At 38.2% G+C, this 18333-nt stretch overlaps 1 protein-coding gene across 5 annotated transcripts in view; it reads right to left on the bottom strand.

Annotated features, from left to right (window-relative positions):
* Positions 1 to 18333, bottom strand: part of UTRN (utrophin) — a 558671-nt gene that overhangs the window by 121798 nt on the left and 418540 nt on the right. For all 5 annotated transcript variants that reach the window (XM_010851494.1, XM_010851490.1, XM_010851491.1 and 2 more), the window contains one exon: positions 10027 to 10156. In XM_010851494.1, coding sequence (XP_010849796.1) covers positions 10027 to 10156 — 130 coding nt within the window. The remainder of the gene's footprint in view (positions 1 to 10026; positions 10157 to 18333) is intronic.

The raw sequence follows: 18333 nt of genomic DNA, 5'->3' as shown, positions 1-18333 counted from the left end.
AATCTCCATAGTGACTTTTTATTCTTAGATTCTAAAGCTTTATGTCATGCATGTTTGTTTCTGCTCATCTTGGTTTTACAGCATTCGGTCTAGAGACTAGTATGTCTTCAATATATATATATTTACTGAATTGAAATTTTCAATTTTCTGAATGGAATTTTCAAGTTTACTCTTTACTGAGAATATTCAACTTCATAATTTTAAATGGAAATCTTTCCACTTATTTTTTTCTTCCTTCACCCTAAACCCATTAAAGCATTTCCATTAATTGTCATCATTTTTTTACTGTGAAAGAGAAGGATAAAGCTTATGCAGTCATTTAAAGTATGGTAATTTCATCTCATTTGTACTGTTTGCTTATTTTTTGCATGTATCTATAATCTTCTTATACTTCATCAAGAGATAAAGAGGACATGTTAAGACAAACAAGTAGAGGACAAAAATTCTCCAGAGTAGCCTTTTCATCCCGTGGACAATTTGGTGCAAGGAAGGATTAGTTTGTATGCCAATCCAATGCTAACTAGTTATATGTTCATAGCATAGATATATTCCTTACCTCTTTGAACTTGAGTTAATATCTATAAGGCTATTGACACATGCCTGACAGAAAAGCTTCAGGAAAGGTTAATTTCTTTCTTTTTTAAAATGATTTAGCTACGTCTGGGAGGTTTAGCTATCTCTAGAGATTTTTCACATAAGCAAACTAAGCTGATTAGCCAACAAAAATTCACAGGAAAAAAAAAACAAAGCTTCCTCATATATCTAGAGACTAGACTTCACTCTGTCTCCCTCTTTAGCCCCATTCTGTTTTTCTGTCTCCTTCATAACCAGAAGATGTTTCTGATTAAGATAATGGAAAATACATCCTTCTCAAAGTTTCTGATTACATGATTAAGATGAATTTAATCTCTCTGAAATGATCAGTGTTGAAGAGGACCCTGCCCATTTCCTTTTCTGCATGATGACTGGTGACAACAGTTCATTAGGAACCAGATTACAAGTGCACCATCAAGTGCCAGCATCTGATTACTGTAATATTCCTCATCATATTCATCTAATACATTATAAGGATGACAATAGTAAGACGATACCCAGAGCAGATTAACCTGATAATGTATAAGCCTAAGTCTTCCAGTAGGTATATGATAAACATGATAAGGATCCATCATGCTGCCAAGGAATTTGCCAAATCCTTAAGAGAAAGAAGACAGTGAAGAGAAACATTTAGGTCAAGAACTCTACAGTAAAGAGATTTAGTGAAAATCTTTCACAAATACCAAAATACAAGCTATGAATGAGAGTCAGGGGTGGAGGTGGGGTGGATGGAGAGAATAGGAACAGAGACCACAGGGTGGAGAGGGATGAACAGCACTTCAGAGCAGAAATCAATGAAGGCAGAGCTAGAGTCTGAATACTTTAATGTGCTACCCTTCTCTCAAAGTGGGCCAAAGCAAATAAACCTAGCATAGGGCTAAGGATAAAAAATGAAGAGACCATTAAGAAGGTTAACCTCCAAGGAAAAAGGTAGAAATAGCAGAATGGCCCTGGGACAGATCTAGCTAAGACACTTGAGACCCAGCTTTCAATGTTCTGTAATGGAATATTCCCTGAATTTCCTAATACCAATGGTAATTTTATAACTTATTCAAGTCAGTTTTGAGTGCTAGACAGCTATAAACAGGTCACTGGAAACAGGGGAGTGGTCCTGAGAGGTGGAGAAGAGAAGCTGGGACTGTAAGTTCCAGGAAGGCAAAGATGTGTTTTGTTCACTGCTGTCTCCCCAGCATCTAGAACACGACCTGGTACAAGGTGGGCTTTCAATAAGTACTGGTCAAGGAAATAAAAAGATGTATGTACGATATTTCTTTGTTTTGGAAAAAATCCACTTTAAAGATTAGAGGACAGGAATCTTCCATTAGCAGTCTTGCATTTGTTGCCACATTGCTGCCCATCTCTCCCCAGGCTGCTTCCCTGAGGAACATAGCAGCTAATGACCCATCAACATACAAAGAAGTCCCAGGCTTTCTATTCAAGCTTAGCGCTTCTCACTAAAGAAGTTAAGCACGTCCTAAGTTTACGTACTTTCAAAATGAGAAGTTTAAAGTGGAGAATTTACTCCTTGGCTAGGATTACATTTTTTAAAAGATAGTAAAGCCTCCAAATCACTCTTGAGGACACCAGCTTTCAAGATGAGCAGCAATAACAACAGGAAGAAAAAAACAGACCACACTGAAAGCGTTGTCTCCTCCTAGTCTTTATGTTTAAATCAGAGAGTGACACCCCAGATGTTAATTTCAATAAAATACATACATGTAAATTATTGCCATCTTTTTTTATGAGGCACATGTGATTTATGTATAGCCATAATGGTGATGAAAGACCATAACAGATGGTAAACAATTAATTTAAAATGCTATGTCCATCAAATTAACCTTTGTTCTCATATAAATCTTCATCAAGAATTTGATAGATTTAAATTGAATTTCACTATGATGGTATTTATTAGCATGCAAAAAAGGTTTTGAAATTTTTATCCAATTAATAGGGCTACTCAACTAGTTTGTTATATTTTAGGAAAGTTGAAGAGTGGATTCAGTACAACCATCCATACATTATGGAACCTTAAAATGGGGAGGATCACGTTGCTGCTCTGTAGTTAACACTGAAAATGGAAGTAACATTATATGTTTCTGTGCTTTTTCATGCATGACAACTTTAATAATCTAATTTGGACTTAAGAAGCTAATTAAATTATTCCCTTGGTCTATAGACCTGAAAGCAATTATTTATCCTTCCAGTTTTTATATGAAAATTAAAAAGACAAAGTCTAATATTGCCTAAACACCTTCTCCCTTGGTGCTAGGAAATCAGCGAACTGGTACATCATTTTAATAAGCAACCTAATAGTTCAGTAAAGGAAAAGTAAGAATGATGGTAAAAGCATATTAACTGTTGTACTCATTTTTTATAAGTAGACAAATATAGCTAAGATAGTTTGCTATGATGGTTAAAGCCAACAAGGGATGTGACAAGCCTGAGTTGGCATTTCGGATGTGACAGTATGCATCCAAATATCACAAAGTCTCAGTTTCCTCATCTGTCAAATGGGTAGTAAAGTACTCATACCTCAAAGAGTTGTGATGAGAATTTCAGGAAACAGTCCCTGGCATGTTTATAATTTATTCAAGGATAAATGTTGGTTTGTGGTGAACACTCATGTGGACTAACATTTTTCTCTTCTTTCTTCCTTCTGGGCATTGATTCCTCTTCCATCTGACATGATGCTTATAAAGCGGAGGGTGTGGGGCGGGGTCTGCCCATCCCACAAGACCCAAGCTCCATGTTACTCAAGCTAAGTCAGTTGCTGCTCTTTCTTGAAACGTGCTAGATCTAAAGAAGGGCTTTCCCTCCCTGATATGTGATTGTGAGGTACAAGGTCATAGGAAAGCAAAGAAAATGAAAACTTGTGGAGAGAGGTAGAAAGGGCCAGCTGTGTGCTTGGTTCCTGTGATTAGCTGTGTCCTTGTGTTCAACGTAATTTTGTTATGGGGTTTAATATTGATGAATCACCCCCTGTGTCTATGCTTATGGAAGCTGGGTGTCTGTCACTTACAATGAGTGAGGTTCTAACTAATAAACTGGTTATTAGGAAAACAAAAAATTCCCTGGGGGGAAAACACCCATGAGTTTTACTGCCTCATTACTTAGGTTATATATAATTTGGTCTCATTTTATGAGACGCAAGGAAATAATTACTGCCACCATTTTTATGTGATCTTATGTTATACTGAGAATCAATATAAGAGTTACTTCTAAACTCTATGATAATTTCACCTTTTCACTCATTTAACGGTCATGAAATTTTATGTGTACAAGTTTGCTAATACTGGCACAAAATGGACTGACATAGTAGACTGAAAAATGTCATTTATTATTTCTTTGTTATATCACAAAATATATGAGATTTCACAGAGGTGAAAAATACTAATTGGCTTTCTAAAATAATATGAAGCATTTAATAATTAAAAGAAAATAGCATATTCTGAGTTAAAATATTAAACATTACTAAATATACACACAGTTATTAAAGGTCAAAGAGGAAAAACACTAATCCATACATACTTTTCATCTGAAAAGTTTTTTATTAGCCATGAATTCCTGGTGGCTCAGACGGTAAAGAGTCCACCTGCAATGTGGGAGACCTGGGTTCGATCCCTGCATTGGGAAGATACCCTGGAGAAGGGAACGGCTTCCCACTCCAGTATTCTGGCCTGGAGAATTCCATGGACTGTATACTCCTGCTACTGCTAAGTCACTTCAGTCGTGTCCGACTGCGCGACCCCAAAGATGGCAGCCCACCAGGCACCCCCGTCCCTGGGATTATCCAGGCAAGAACACTGGAGTGGGTTGCCATTTCCTTCTCCAATGCATGAAAGTGAAAAGTGAAAGTGAAGTCACTCAGTCGTGTCTGATTCTTAGCGACCCCATGGACTGCACTATATATACTATATAATGTTTTATTTTTTCTTCTATCATTTAAATGAAACACCAGACTGAAAAAGAAACAATGTTCAAACAGCCTTCAGTAAAATAACAGTTGTAGTAATAGTAATGTCTTGATGGGAATAAATTTTAAAGAAGACTCAAAGGGAAATTTATGAGCAAAATAATGCAATCTTTTTTTGTCTTAAAATCAGAACCTGAGTAGAGGAAAACAGCTTTTCCACACCCACATTGACAATCATTTGTATACTTTTCTGAACACTTTTAGAGGTGAACTATACTGTTAAAGTGTTAACTGTTTTGTTTAATAATTGTTACCATAGCTTCAATTCATAAAATATGTATGTGTGTGTGGGCGTGTGTGTGCACCTGCCTGCATCTGTGTTTGGGGTAGAGAGGGGGATACAGACACGACTCTAATTCCATGTGCAATTTTGACTTCACTTTCACTTTTCACTTTCCTGCATTGGGGAAGGAAATGGCCACCCACTCCAGTGTTCTTGCCTGGAGAATCCCAGGGACGGGGGAGCCTGGTGGGCTTCCATCCATGGGGTCACACAGAGTTGGACACGACTGAAGCGACTTAGCAGCAGCAACTTAGCAGCAGCAAGAGGCTCTAGACAGTGAGAGTCAGGAAAGAGCTAGGAGGTCAGTGGCCAGTGAGCAGAGGGAAAGAGAAAGGAGAGGAGAATGAAGGGATGAGTTGAAAACAAGCCCCCAAACCCAAGGTTAAGGAAGGTTACCAACACACAAGGTTGGTTCTGTTCTTTGATCTACTCCATATTAGCTGATGACCTTGGTCAGCGCCACAGTATTTTCTTGGCTTTGTGTTTTAACTTAATTTTTTTTTTTTAAATGCATGCTATACAATCTGCTCAATTCATTAGGCCAAATACAAAAGTGGTTTGAAGAGTACACATAGTAAGAGCAGTATGAATGATGATGAAATGTTTGCTGTTTCATTGTTCTACTTTTTAACAGATATAAACCAGGTGGTTAAAATCAAATTTTAACTCCTCAGGAGGGAGTTTACCCAAACTCATGTCCATTGAGTCAGTGATGCCATCCAACTATCTCATCCTCTGTTGTCCCCTTCTCCTCCTGCCCTCAATCTTTCCCAGAATCAGGGTCTTTTCAGTTCAACCTCACTAAAAGGAAATATTATACATTGAAATGATACAATTCAAGTTAAATTAAGTAGTTCCCTATCACTCAAGGGAAGGAAACTATTGACAAAGTTGTGAACTTTGTTAAATTTCTATAATTATTCAGATAATTTTAAGTTCAAGTAAAAATTATATTGACTGAATAACCTTACACAGGCAGAATGAGTAATTCTGGGAAGCTGAGTGGTCCAGATGGCTATATTTCATTCATTTAGCCCTATTTTTGTATGGTTGCCATTTTGGAAGGAAATTTACTAAAATATAGTATAAACTCCTATGCCTTCTCTTAACTGATTTATATTCTATCTTCAAAAATAAACAAACCACAGCTCATTGCTTCAGCTTTTCTTTTATTGTAAAAATCCCCAAAGACTACTCTAGTTTGTTTTATTTTAGAATTCTCATGTATCCTTTTTATAATTTTCTTTCTCCTCATTGCTGTCAGACTGCCAGACATCATTTCTCACTGCCACCCTTCCCCCTGCCGTATCATTTCCATCTTGCTACATACCCATAATTCACTGGAAAACAAGGGAAACTAGTTACAACAGTGGCTAAAGGAAGAGTTAATACCTCTGCGAGAGTGGCTTTTCTACAATCTTCACTATATTTTCGACATAATACTGTCTTGGCTGCTCAGATAATTTCTCACACTTTTTCAGATTCTCAACAAATAGGAGAGGTCACTAAGCAAGGGCAGGGCTGAGCTTCAGACACAGATATTAGTATATAGTCAGAGAGGCGACTAGGTACCAGGAAGCAAGGAGAAGAGCTGGAGAGGAATGGGTTCAGGGTGACACACAGCCTCAGTGAGTGGGACAGAATGAGCAAGGGCTGGGTAGGCAAAGGAAGAAGGAGTTGGAGATCAGGCAGAAGAGACCAATAGGCAGAAAAAAAAATAGAATGGGCAACGAAATCGTTACCTGCAGACCATCATGAGAAGTTGGTGTTAAATGACATTAGTTTGGAGCAGAGAGAGGAATGAGATGCTACTAAATAGAAAAATGAAGTGAAAGTGTTAGTTGCTCAGTTGAGTCTGATTCTTTGCAACCCCAAGGACTGTAGTCTGCCAGGGTCTTCTGTTCATGGAATTCTTCAGGCAAGAATACTGAGTGGGTTGCCATTTCCTTCTCTAGGGGATCTTCCCAATCCAGGAATTAAACCTGGTTCCCCTTCATTGCAGGCAGATTCTTTACTGTCTGAGCCACCAGGGAAACTGAGGCCAAATCACTGTGCAGCTTTGCATGACAGGTAAAGGAGTTCAGATCCTATTGCAGAGGCTACTAGAGGTTTTAAACCAGGGTAGCAAATGCTAGCTCTGTGTTTTAAATACATCATGGTAGCATCTACCTTGATGCAGGGATACCAATTAAGAAAGTATTGCAACAGTCCTAGGAAAAGATGGTAAGGACCTGAAATAGGGCAATTAATGTTAGTAGTGATTTTTAGTGTTTAAAATATACATACTTGAAAGTTGTTAGGAGACTAGATCTTGAAAGTTCTCATCACAAGGGAAGAAGTTGGAACTATGTGAGATGTTAGATGTTCCTAGTCTTATGTGGTGATCATTTAACAATATATACAAATATTAACTCATTATGTTGTACATCTTAAACTTGTACAATGTTATGTAAATTATATGTCAATAAAACTGGGGGGAGAAAAGAAAATTTTTAGCAGAGCGTACCTGATAAGATTCTTGGTCAACAACTGATTATTTGGTTGAAATAATTAGCTTGCTTGTTTTTTTAACAGCATTTATTAAATGCTGCCTGAGAGCAACTCATCCAGTGTTACTCAGTAAGAAAATGAAACTCAATAAACTATCATAAAATGCACATATACACATATGCCACTATGAGACAGTAATTGATAATAGAAAAAAAGAAGCTAGGAGAAAAGGTTTCAGGAGAGAAAAATCATGGGGAGAAGTATTTTCTGAAATAGTTGTTCAAAAGTAAAAAATGGATTCACCTTGGTGTGTCCTTTGGTACATTACACATAGCATACTCAATAAATGCTTATTAAATAGAACCCCCAAAAATCATACATAGGTTCTCTCTGCTCTATTTCCTTTAACACTGAGTACTTTGAGTAGCATCAAAAAAGATAACTAATGTTCAAACACTCTCTGTTTCTGGCAGCAGAGGTTCATAAGTCACAGTAAACAACAAAGTATAAAAGCTATTATGGGTAATTTTCTTTCATTTACTTTTAACAACAGGTAAAATCAGCCAACATTATACAAAATAATATCAGGAAAGGAGAAAGCATGGGAATGACTAATTGTAAAAAAAAAAAAAAATCATAAAGTTACACTGACATGACTTTTTTTTCTTGCCTCCCAATACAGTATATGAAAATGGACCTTAAAAATTCCCAATATAAGGGCTCAAAAAGCAGTATGCTTTTACCCTTTAAATTGACTAAGCACTGAGGAAGAAAATTGATAGCAAAGTGAAACTCAAGTGATGTAACACTTTTCTACTGCTATGAAGTAACTGATTATAAAAATTTTTCCTCTATTCTCTGAAAAGTACTGGGGAAACAAGGAGATGAGGCAGGCAGATTTAAGGTAGAGTTTAAATTGGATAAAGTAAGACAAGTGAACTTATTTTTCTTCCAAGCTTAAAAAAACAAGTGAACTAGCGCCTTCTTCTTGCTGTATTTAAGTTGAAATGTGCTGTCCAACCGCCCAGGGCCTCTGTAATCTGCTCCAGCCAGCACGCACAAACTCCTCGCTCGTTCCTCCCGCGCAGGCACAGTCCCTGACCACCCTCCCTCCATCACCCCCTGCCCCTCTTCCTGAGCTCTGCTGACTTGCCCTGACACACAGCTGCTCTGCTCCTCACGCTGGGCTGCTGCTTCCAATAGTTTTATCCTAATTAATCATTTTAATCCACACCCAAGCGTGCTCAGTATCCAATCCACACCCAAGCGTGCTCAGCATCCAAGTCATTCAGCCACCTACTATGTAGGTGTGTGCATACATTATGTCTGTGTGTGTATATGATACGCATATAATTTCATCTATAACAGAGTACCCAGAAGGCATAGTCCTCCAAAGACAGAAATAACCATCATGAATGATTTGCAGACTGTGAGAGGTGGAGACTCAACAATGATTTAGGTCCCTGGGTAGGCTGACTGGAAAAACAGTGATCCTGCCAGGAGAGAGTAGTAAAGCAAAGCTGCAAGAGATGATAAGCGTGCTGTGTGTGTCTCTGTATGTATACACACACACACACACACACACACACACATTCCCCCAAAGGGTCAAGAAAAGTGGTATGATCCTGATGGGAAATTTATTCCCATTGAAGTAGAGCTTCCCTGACAAAGGCTGAGAAGGAAAATGGCTACTTTCCAAATGTCTGATCCGGTTCCAACTACAGTCAAAGCATTTTCCAACACTACATCCCTTACAAGTAACAAATGCTCATGAATTACACCTCTGGACACAGCATGAGAAATCGTTCAGGTCTGCTTTTACTATGGAAAATGAATGATGAGAAAATATTCTGAATGGCATGTTTATTTTTTAAAATGCATCAGAATGCTTTTATGCCAAAAGTGAAAAATCAAAATGAAGATATATGTTGGCCCCCAAGTTCATCTCTTAAATCTACTACGTAATTTATTACTAGTTGCTAGTAAGGTAGATACCATTTCAGTTTTAAGCCAAAGTACATAAACAATATAAGTTGTTAGCATCTAAATTAAATAAATTCTGTGGTCTGCTTATAAAAGAAAGGCATTTTAGTGTCTTATTTAAATTTGTAATCTTGAAAAAGAGAAGTTAAAAAACATTACTTTATAGATATTTAAATAATTTATATGTTTACTCATATCCTAAATATCATTCTTCTATATATAATTATTTATCATATAGTTTAAATGTAAGAAATGTAACTATTTATTTCTTAAAGAAATTATTTGTAGTTACAGACAATTTTAATAAATTAATTTGTCTAGTTAATTCCCTTTTAAAATAATGATACTGAATATACAGTCATTTCATTTTTTAATTTAAGAATCTAGATATTTATTAATGACAAATTTGACTAAAGTAATAGAAGAAAAAATTTAATACTAGGCCCTGATATTCTGTAAGGAATTTAAAAATATCAGGTCCTCAGTTCAGTTCAGTTCAGTTCCGTCGCTCAGTCATGTCTGACTCTTTGCAACCCCATGAATTACAGCACGCCAGGCCTCCCTGTCCGTCACCAACTCCCGGAGTTCACTCAAACTCCTGTCCATCGAGTCCTTAATGCTGCAAAAAAAATTCTCTAGTCGATTTTGGTGTTTTGTTCTCCTCATATATATTTTTATGACGTACTAAAGAAACCAGTCTCACCTGTTTTTGATTGTAGGTTTCTTCTTGGTTCTTCAGGGGCCTCAATTGGCTGATCAGCCAGGAAAACTCGAGCTTGGTCTATAGCATTCAGGACAGAATACTCTTTCTCCTTTAACTCACGTCTCAGTGCCTTTGCAAAGAGAAGGAAAAGTTGAATTTGTAACCCAATGTGTTCACCAAGTCATGGAATATCTTCAGTTAGACCCCTTCTGTTCACACTTGTCAAGGCAATGGCTAATCACCAGCATATAAGCAAGGTTAAAAAATGAAAATGTAAATTCTACACATTGGAATGATGAAACATGAATAAAAGCAAAAAGATGATTCCTGTAGAACTAACATGAAAAAACCCACCAAAATCCCCTAAATTTACAATATTCACCTGAGGGAAATTGCTAGAGTATATCTGAACTTACACAAAATGTACTTGAGAGTTACCAGATTGCTAAAATATAAGAGCCTGGTCTAAGATACTTTTCTCTTATGAGACTGACTGACCAAAAAGACTACATCCAATGATACAGAAAGAGGCAATTTCACAAGTAGTAATGAGATCCTCAGAAGTGTTTTACATCCTTTGGAATATATTAAGAAAAAAAAAAATTCAGAGACAGAAACAAATTAAAGTACATGAAATCAAAACTAAACCAAAGAGAACACATAAAAGACAATCTCCAATTATCTTAAAATATATTCTATCTCTCATGCTGAGGCAATTACAATTTTTCCCTTGTGACATTTTTCATACAAATCTTTGAGTCTTGGAACAGTGTATCTATAGTACTTTGGCTGTTCTCAGTAGGGTTGAACTTTCACCTCTGCCCCTATAAATGTTTGGTGATTAAGACTAATTGACTAGGGTTTAAAAACAACAAAACTCATCCAGTGTCTACTGAAAGATAAGAGTAAAAGAAGACTTTCTCATGTGCTATTTCAATACTGTAGCTAGATCAAAATTATTGTTATCCTGTTAAATTATGTACCTAAACACCTACTGGTTCTAATATTTTGCTTTTAATACAGTTCCTTGGCAATGCATTATGAAAACTCAACATTTTATTTTCTAAAATATTACCCTCTAAATTGTATGTTACAATCAACCAAATCCTCTGAACCTAATTATTTTTAACAGCATTTGATATACTGGGATGACAGGGTATTTGGAGGCCATATCCTCATCATCCACAGTAAATAAAAACCAAAAATTCTAAATATCTAGAAGGAGAAGGAAATGGCAACCCACTCCAGTATTCTTGCCTGGAGAACCCCAGAGACAAAGGAGCCTGGTGGGCTGCTGTCTATGGGGTCGCAGAAAGTCGGACACAACTGAAGCGACTTAGCAGCAACAGCAGAAATATCAGAATAATCTTATGTAAAAAAACCTGAACCTGAGCACCAGAAAACACTGGTAATGAAGTTGAAAGAGACCATCACAGGTGGGGAGGTGTGAGAAGAGCAGGCCAGGAGTAGAGAGAAATGGAGTTGACAGTGTTGGTTTTTGTGATAAGCACTGTAAATATTACTTGACTTATAAATTGTATAAGCATAAACTGTATACAATTATTACTTTGATAAAAATTTCAAATTAAAGGAATAAAAGTACAAAACAACAATAACAAAAATACCAGCCCATAATTTGTTGTTGTTGTTTAGTAGCTAAGTCCTATGCAACTCTTTTGCAACCGCACGGACTACAGCCTGCCAGGCTCCTCTGCCCACGGGATTTCCCAGGCACAGGGTGTTGGCAGGGAATGTCTCCTGAACTCCTTGGATGCACCAAGGAAGGGAAGTAGAGGAGGCAAGTGTGGGCAGGTGGGAACCATAAAAATATGGGGTTCAAGCTCTAATGCCAACTCACCACTCAAATATCCTAGGGAACAGCATACATTCCACATCTTTTCATACTCTATTTTGCAAATTTAATTTTGTTATTCAATTTGTTCTATTCCAATTATATTTAATTGCATGTCAGAAATGAGTTTAACTTTCAACAGCACTATACATATAATCATTCTACCACCCTTTACCTCTCAATTAGACATAAAAGAAAACCAGCATTTCCTAACCACCTGGTGCACGTTAATGATAAGATAATTAGACTCCAACAGAGTTGTTTTGTACACAGAGCTACAAAGTGGCATTCAGCTTTAGGTTCTAATATCACATGACATATGAACTATCTTAAATGAGCATAACAGTATCTAATTGGAATTTCTTCTTTTTTAATGACTTTATATTTTCATTCAAAACAATTCTGTTCTCAGACAATAACAAGTATTAGCAAGGATGTGAAGAAGTTGGAACCTTCATAAACTGATGCTGGAATGCTTAAAATAGTGCATCAACTTTGAAAAACAATTTGGAAATCCCTAAAAATGTTAAACACAGTTACCTTTTGATCCAGTAATACCACTCCTGGATATATACCTAAGAGAACTGAAAGCATATGTCCCCATAAAAACTCATACATGAAAACTCATGGCAATGTTATTCATAATAGCCAAAATGTGGTCACAACCAAAACATCCATCAAGTGGTGAATGGATAAATAAAATGCTATATATCCATATAATAACACCTCATTAGGCAACAGAAATGAATGAAATAGTGATACATGTTACAACATGGATGAGTCTTGAAAACATTACACGAAGTGAAAAAAGACAGACACAAAAGCCCATTACTATGAAATGCCCAAATAGGTAAGTGTATATATAGAATAGATTGGTGGCAGCTTAGGACTTCAAGGTTGAGGCAAGAATGGGTGAGTTAACCACTCATGGGCATCAGGTTTCTTGGGGCAGGAGGTAACAAAAAAATGTCCTAAATAGATAGTGATGATGACTTACAACTCTGAATATACTAACAGCCACTGACCATCTGGTCCCATCACTTCATGGCAAATAGATGGAGATAAAACTCATATATAGATCAGTCTTATGGACTCTGTGGGAGAGGGAGAGGGTGGGGAGATTTGGGAGAATGGCATTGAAACATGTATAATATCATGTATGAAACGAGTCGCCAGTCCAGGTTCGATGCACGATACTGGATGCTTGGGGCTGGTGCACTGGGACGACCCAGAGGGAGGGTATGGGGAGGGAGGAGGGAGGAGGGTTCAGGATGGGGAACACAGGTATACCTGTGGTGGATTCATTTCGATATTTGGCAAACTAATACAATATTGTAAAGTTTAAAAATTAAAAAAAAAAAAAACAGAAACAGTGGCAGATTCTATTTTCTTGGGCTCCAAAATCACTGTGAATGGCGACTACAGCCATGAAACTAAAAGACACTTGCTCCTTGAAAGAAAAATTATGACAAACCCAGACAGGGTATTAAAAAGCAGAGACATTACTTTGCTGACAATGGTCCATATAGTCAAAGGTATGATCTTTTTAGCAGTCATATACAGATGCAAGAGTTGGACCAGAAAGAAGTCTGAGCACTGAAGAACTGATGCTCTCCAACTGTGGTGCTGGAGAAGACTCTTGAGAATTCCTTGGACAACAAGGAGATCAAACCAGTCAATCCTAAAAGAAATCAACCCTGAATACTCACTGGAATGACTGATAACTCATTAGAAAAGACCTTAATGCTGGGAAAGATTAAGGGCAGGAGGAGAAGGGTATGACAGAGAATGAGATGGCTGTATGACATCACCAACTCAATAGACATGAGTTTGAGCAAACTCTGGGAGATAGTGAAGGACAGGGAAGCCTACCATGCTGAAGTTCATGGGGTCACAAAGGGTCAGAAATGACTTAGCAGCTGAACAACAACTAAATTGCTCACTTTAATGGAGTGAATTTTAATGCTATGTGAATAATGTCTCAATAAAGTTATTAAAATAAAATAATCATGTTCTTTCCCCCAAAATAGTCTCCTAGGTAATCTCTTTATTTATGAACCTCCATTCCCACCCATCTGCAAGGTAATTGCTCATCCTGTATATTAAGTATGTTCCCACCTCAGCATTTCCAGGGACAGCTCATCCTCATATATCTCTCCCCTCCATTGTGTCTCTCCCCTCCATTATACTGTTATTTCTTCCAGGTGAGGCTCACCTCTTAATTATTCAAAATTCTCAGTGCCTGTTTAGATATATACAGAATATATATATGTATGTATGTGTGTGTGTGTGCACATGCACACTTAGTTGCTCAGTCATGTCCAACTATTTGTGACCTCATAGCCCAACATGCTATTCTGTCTATGGGAATTCCCCAGGCAAGAATACTAGAGCGGGTTGCCATGCCCTCCTTCAGGGAATCTTCTCAACCCAGGGATCAAACCCAGGTCTCCTATATTGCAGGCAGATTATTTACCATCTAAGCCACCAGGGAAGCCCAAGAATACTGGAGTGGGTAGCCTATCCCTTCTCCAGGGGAACTTCCCAACCCAGGAATCGAACCAGGGTCTCCTGCATTGCAGGTGGATTCTTTACCGGCTGAGCTATCAGGGAAGCCTATATATATATATATATATATACATATATATATATATACATATATATATATATACATATATATCCTATATATTATATAGATAAAATACTTTATTAAAATTTAATGGGGGGTAAATAGCATACTTAATATATTATTGGGCTTTCCTTGTGGCTCAACTGGTAAAGAATAAGCCTGAAATGCAGGAGACCTGGGTTTGATCCCTGGGTTGGGAAGATCCTCTGGAGAAGGGAAAGGCTACCCACTCCAGTATTCTGGCCTGGAGAATTCCATGGACTGTATAGACCATGGGGTCGCAAAGAGTCAGACACGACTGAGTGACTTTCAATTCACATATATCCTATATAAATACACATATAAATATACATATATATATATATATCCATTTATTTCCCCAACAAATGCTTGGGGAACAATGAATAAAAGAAGGCATGATTTCAGAATTAAATTCTAAATTCTGACAAAGTAAAATACACCAGAGCCCCCAGACTCTGACTATCCTAAAATGGAATAATTACTGGATTCCAGTTAGCTCTGGATTATTTGAATGATCTGCTTTGAAAATTACTGGTAAATAATTTTGGATGCAAAGTTAATTTTCTGTTGTCATTTAATAAGTAGATAGATAATCTAGTAACTCAGTGATTAAGTAGTATTTCAATTTGCTGTTGGTCATTGTTTTATTAATAACAAATATCCTTTTCTCTCTCTAACCAAAGAACTTATCTCACTGAAAGAAGTGATATAAGCTTACTTCATCTTGCTTATTTTTTCCGTATCCTAATTCATGAGGCAAATGCATAGGGTAACAGTTCCAAAACTGATGCAGTCATTAGGTAGAAAGTAGCACCTGTTATTACTATCATATCAAATTTATCTAAACGGACTGACTTAAAACAATGACAACTTATTTGTCATGAGTCTACGGATTGCTAATTTGACCAGCTCTTCTGCTGCTGTCATAGAGAATTGCTCGTGAGGCTGTAAACATCTGGGGCTTGAATGGGATTGGAAGTCCAAGATGGTCTCACTCACATGTCTGGAATTACTGCTGGCTATTGGCTAGAACACCATGGTTTCCCTCTATGTGATCCCTAACTGCCCAATAGGCTGGACCAGGCTTCTTCAACAGAATGATTGGTGTCCCCAGAGGGCAGAATGAAAACTGCAAGATCTTTCAAGGTATTAGCTTTAGAATAGCTCTGTCCAACAAAACTTTCTACAATGATGGAAATGTTCTAAAACTATGCAGGCCAATAAGGCAACACTAGTCATGTATGGCTATTTGGTATGCCCTTGAAATATGACTGGTATAGTGGGGGAACTGAATTTTAAATTGTATTTAAAATCATATAACAGAATCTGGCTATGTTGCTGACTCAGGCTTGGCTATCAACCTAACAGTTCTCTGTGTCACAAAGCTTATGCATTTTCTATTCTAGTACATAGGCAGAAAGACCCTAATCCCCTCCCAGAAAAACATGTGTAAAATGAAGCTTGGGCTTAAAAGCAATAGACCACGATCAGATGTAATAAGAGGAAGATACGGAATAATTTCAAAAAATACAATTGAAATTATATTGTATGCTCCCTTCAGTCATGTCCAACTCTGTGTGACCCCATGGACGGCAGCCCATCAGGCTCACCCATCCCTAGGATTCTCCAGGCAAAAACACTGGAGTGAGTTGCCATTTCTTTCTCCAATGCATGAAAGTGAAAAGTGAAAGTGAAGTCGCTCAGTCAATTTAAATGATACAATTGAAATTATATCATATGCTCCTGCTGCTGCTAAGTCCCTTCAGTCGTGTCTGACTCTGTGTGACCCCATGGACTGCAGCCTTCCAGGCTCCTCCATCCATAGGATTTTCCAGGCAAGAGAGACTCAGCTACCTCAAGTCAAAAATAAATGGAGGGCACAAGGACTGTCTCATGCCCATAAGAAAACATTCAACTTCTCTGCCATCCCAAGGTGGCATGGGAATGTACAACAGAATTTTCCAACAAACATTTCCACCAACATTAAAATTTCAAGACACATATTACATTCACATAGTCTACAAAGAAGGGCTTCCCTGATGGCTCAATGGTAAAGAATCCGCCTGCAATGCAGGAGCCACAGGAGACGCGGGTTCAAACCCTGGGTCAGGAAGATCTCCTGGAGGAGGAAATGACAATCCCCTCCAGTATTCTTGCCTGGAAAAAATTCTATGGACAGAGAAGCCTGGTGGGCTACAGTCCATAGAGTTGCAAAGAGTCGGACATGACTGAGCGACTTAGCACAAGCACAAATCTATAAAGAAATATGCCAGGCAACAAGAGAGGACAGCAGTTAACCAGCCCATGATCCAAACTCTTAAGGAACTTAGAGTCTGAAGAGAACACAGTGCAAGTGAGAACGTGTTGGTGCCACCAATCTTTAGAGATGTATACATGGGCACTGAGAAAACAAAGAGGAGCGGGGAGGCAGAGGCAGTTACAAGCAACCTTCTCAAAAATGTGTAAACTTTGTACTGAAAAAGAAATTGGAATCAGATTAAATGTAATTAGGGGAAAAGCAATTCAAGAAAACAGAATAAACCGGTAAGATAATTTAGTCTCTCACTGTTTTCCTATTTGGTAGCTTCTGTATGCTCATTTAAACAAAATGAAGCCCCAGAACAACAGATGGATGAAGACCTGATGTGCATATCAGAATTTAACTACTAAAATCCCAGAGTTTTCATCTTCAGTAATTTCTATGAACCCAACACCCCTTCAGCGGAGCTCTCCTTTCCTCCCACTTCTCTTCAGTGGCTCCGGCTGTTTTCCCATGAGTGTCTGGCAGCTGAGTAAATCAATTGCTTCTTACTCAACTTTAAATGCCTAAAGAGACATTCTCAATGATCCTTCTGAATGGTCGGGGAACATTTCTCCCCACCGGCTATTAGTTTGTGGGAAGGCACGGGATTAAGGGATAAGGTGGTATAAAGAAGTGACCCGTGTGGCTTAAGTTAGAGAGCCTCATGAATCAATCAGCTGCTCTTCATTTTCATCATGAAAGAGGCATCACTCACTGGGATGGCTGAATCACTGCCAAGGAAACAGCAGTTTTATCAGTTGTTTCTGGCCACTGACATGGACGAGGACAGGATCCTGCAAGCTCCTTAATATGAACACAGAGTCTGAGCGAACCTAGAGGGAGAAGGGAAATCCCGCCATCTTCCCTGTCCTCAACTGGAAACTTGGTCACACTAGACTGAGAAGAGGGACAAGAATGACAAACCTGTGGGTGTGAACTAAATCCTGGCATCATCCCCTCCTCTATAAATAACAACTCTCCCCCTCCTCTCTTTAATCTAAAGGCATTAATCACCCACACTGTCTGTATGCGTGTGCATGCTAAGTCGCTTCAGTTGTATCCAACTCTCTGTGACCCTGTGGACTGTAGCCCGCCAGGCTCCTCTGTCCATGGAATTCTCCAGGCAAGAATACTGCAGTGGGTAGCCATTCCCTTCTCCAGGGGATCTTTCCAAACCAGGTATTGAACCCAGGTCTCCTGCATTGCAGGCGGACTCTATCATCTGAGCCACCAGGCCAATCTAAAGTCCTACCCATAAATCTCAGCTCTTCTCCAAGACTAAGTTTCTTTCTTCAACTTTTATTCACTATTATTTGTGGGGGAAGTACTAATATTCTTGCCTTGAGAATTCCATGGGTGGAGGAGCCTGGGGGACTACAGTGCATAGGATTGCAGAGTCAGGCACAGCTGAGCGACTAACACACACACACACACACACACACACACACACACACAAGACTCTTATGTCACTTCAGATTCTTAGAAGGCAAACAATTGTAGTGT

The sequence above is a fragment of the Bison bison genome, unplaced genomic scaffold (assembly GCF_000754665.1).
Source record: "Bison bison bison isolate TAMUID 2011002044 unplaced genomic scaffold, Bison_UMD1.0 scf7180017864303, whole genome shotgun sequence".
Classification (NCBI taxonomy): domain Eukaryota; kingdom Metazoa; phylum Chordata; class Mammalia; order Artiodactyla; family Bovidae; genus Bison; species Bison bison.
The sequence above is the reverse complement of the archived record's forward strand: the minus strand, read 5'-3'. Positions and strand labels throughout refer to the sequence as shown.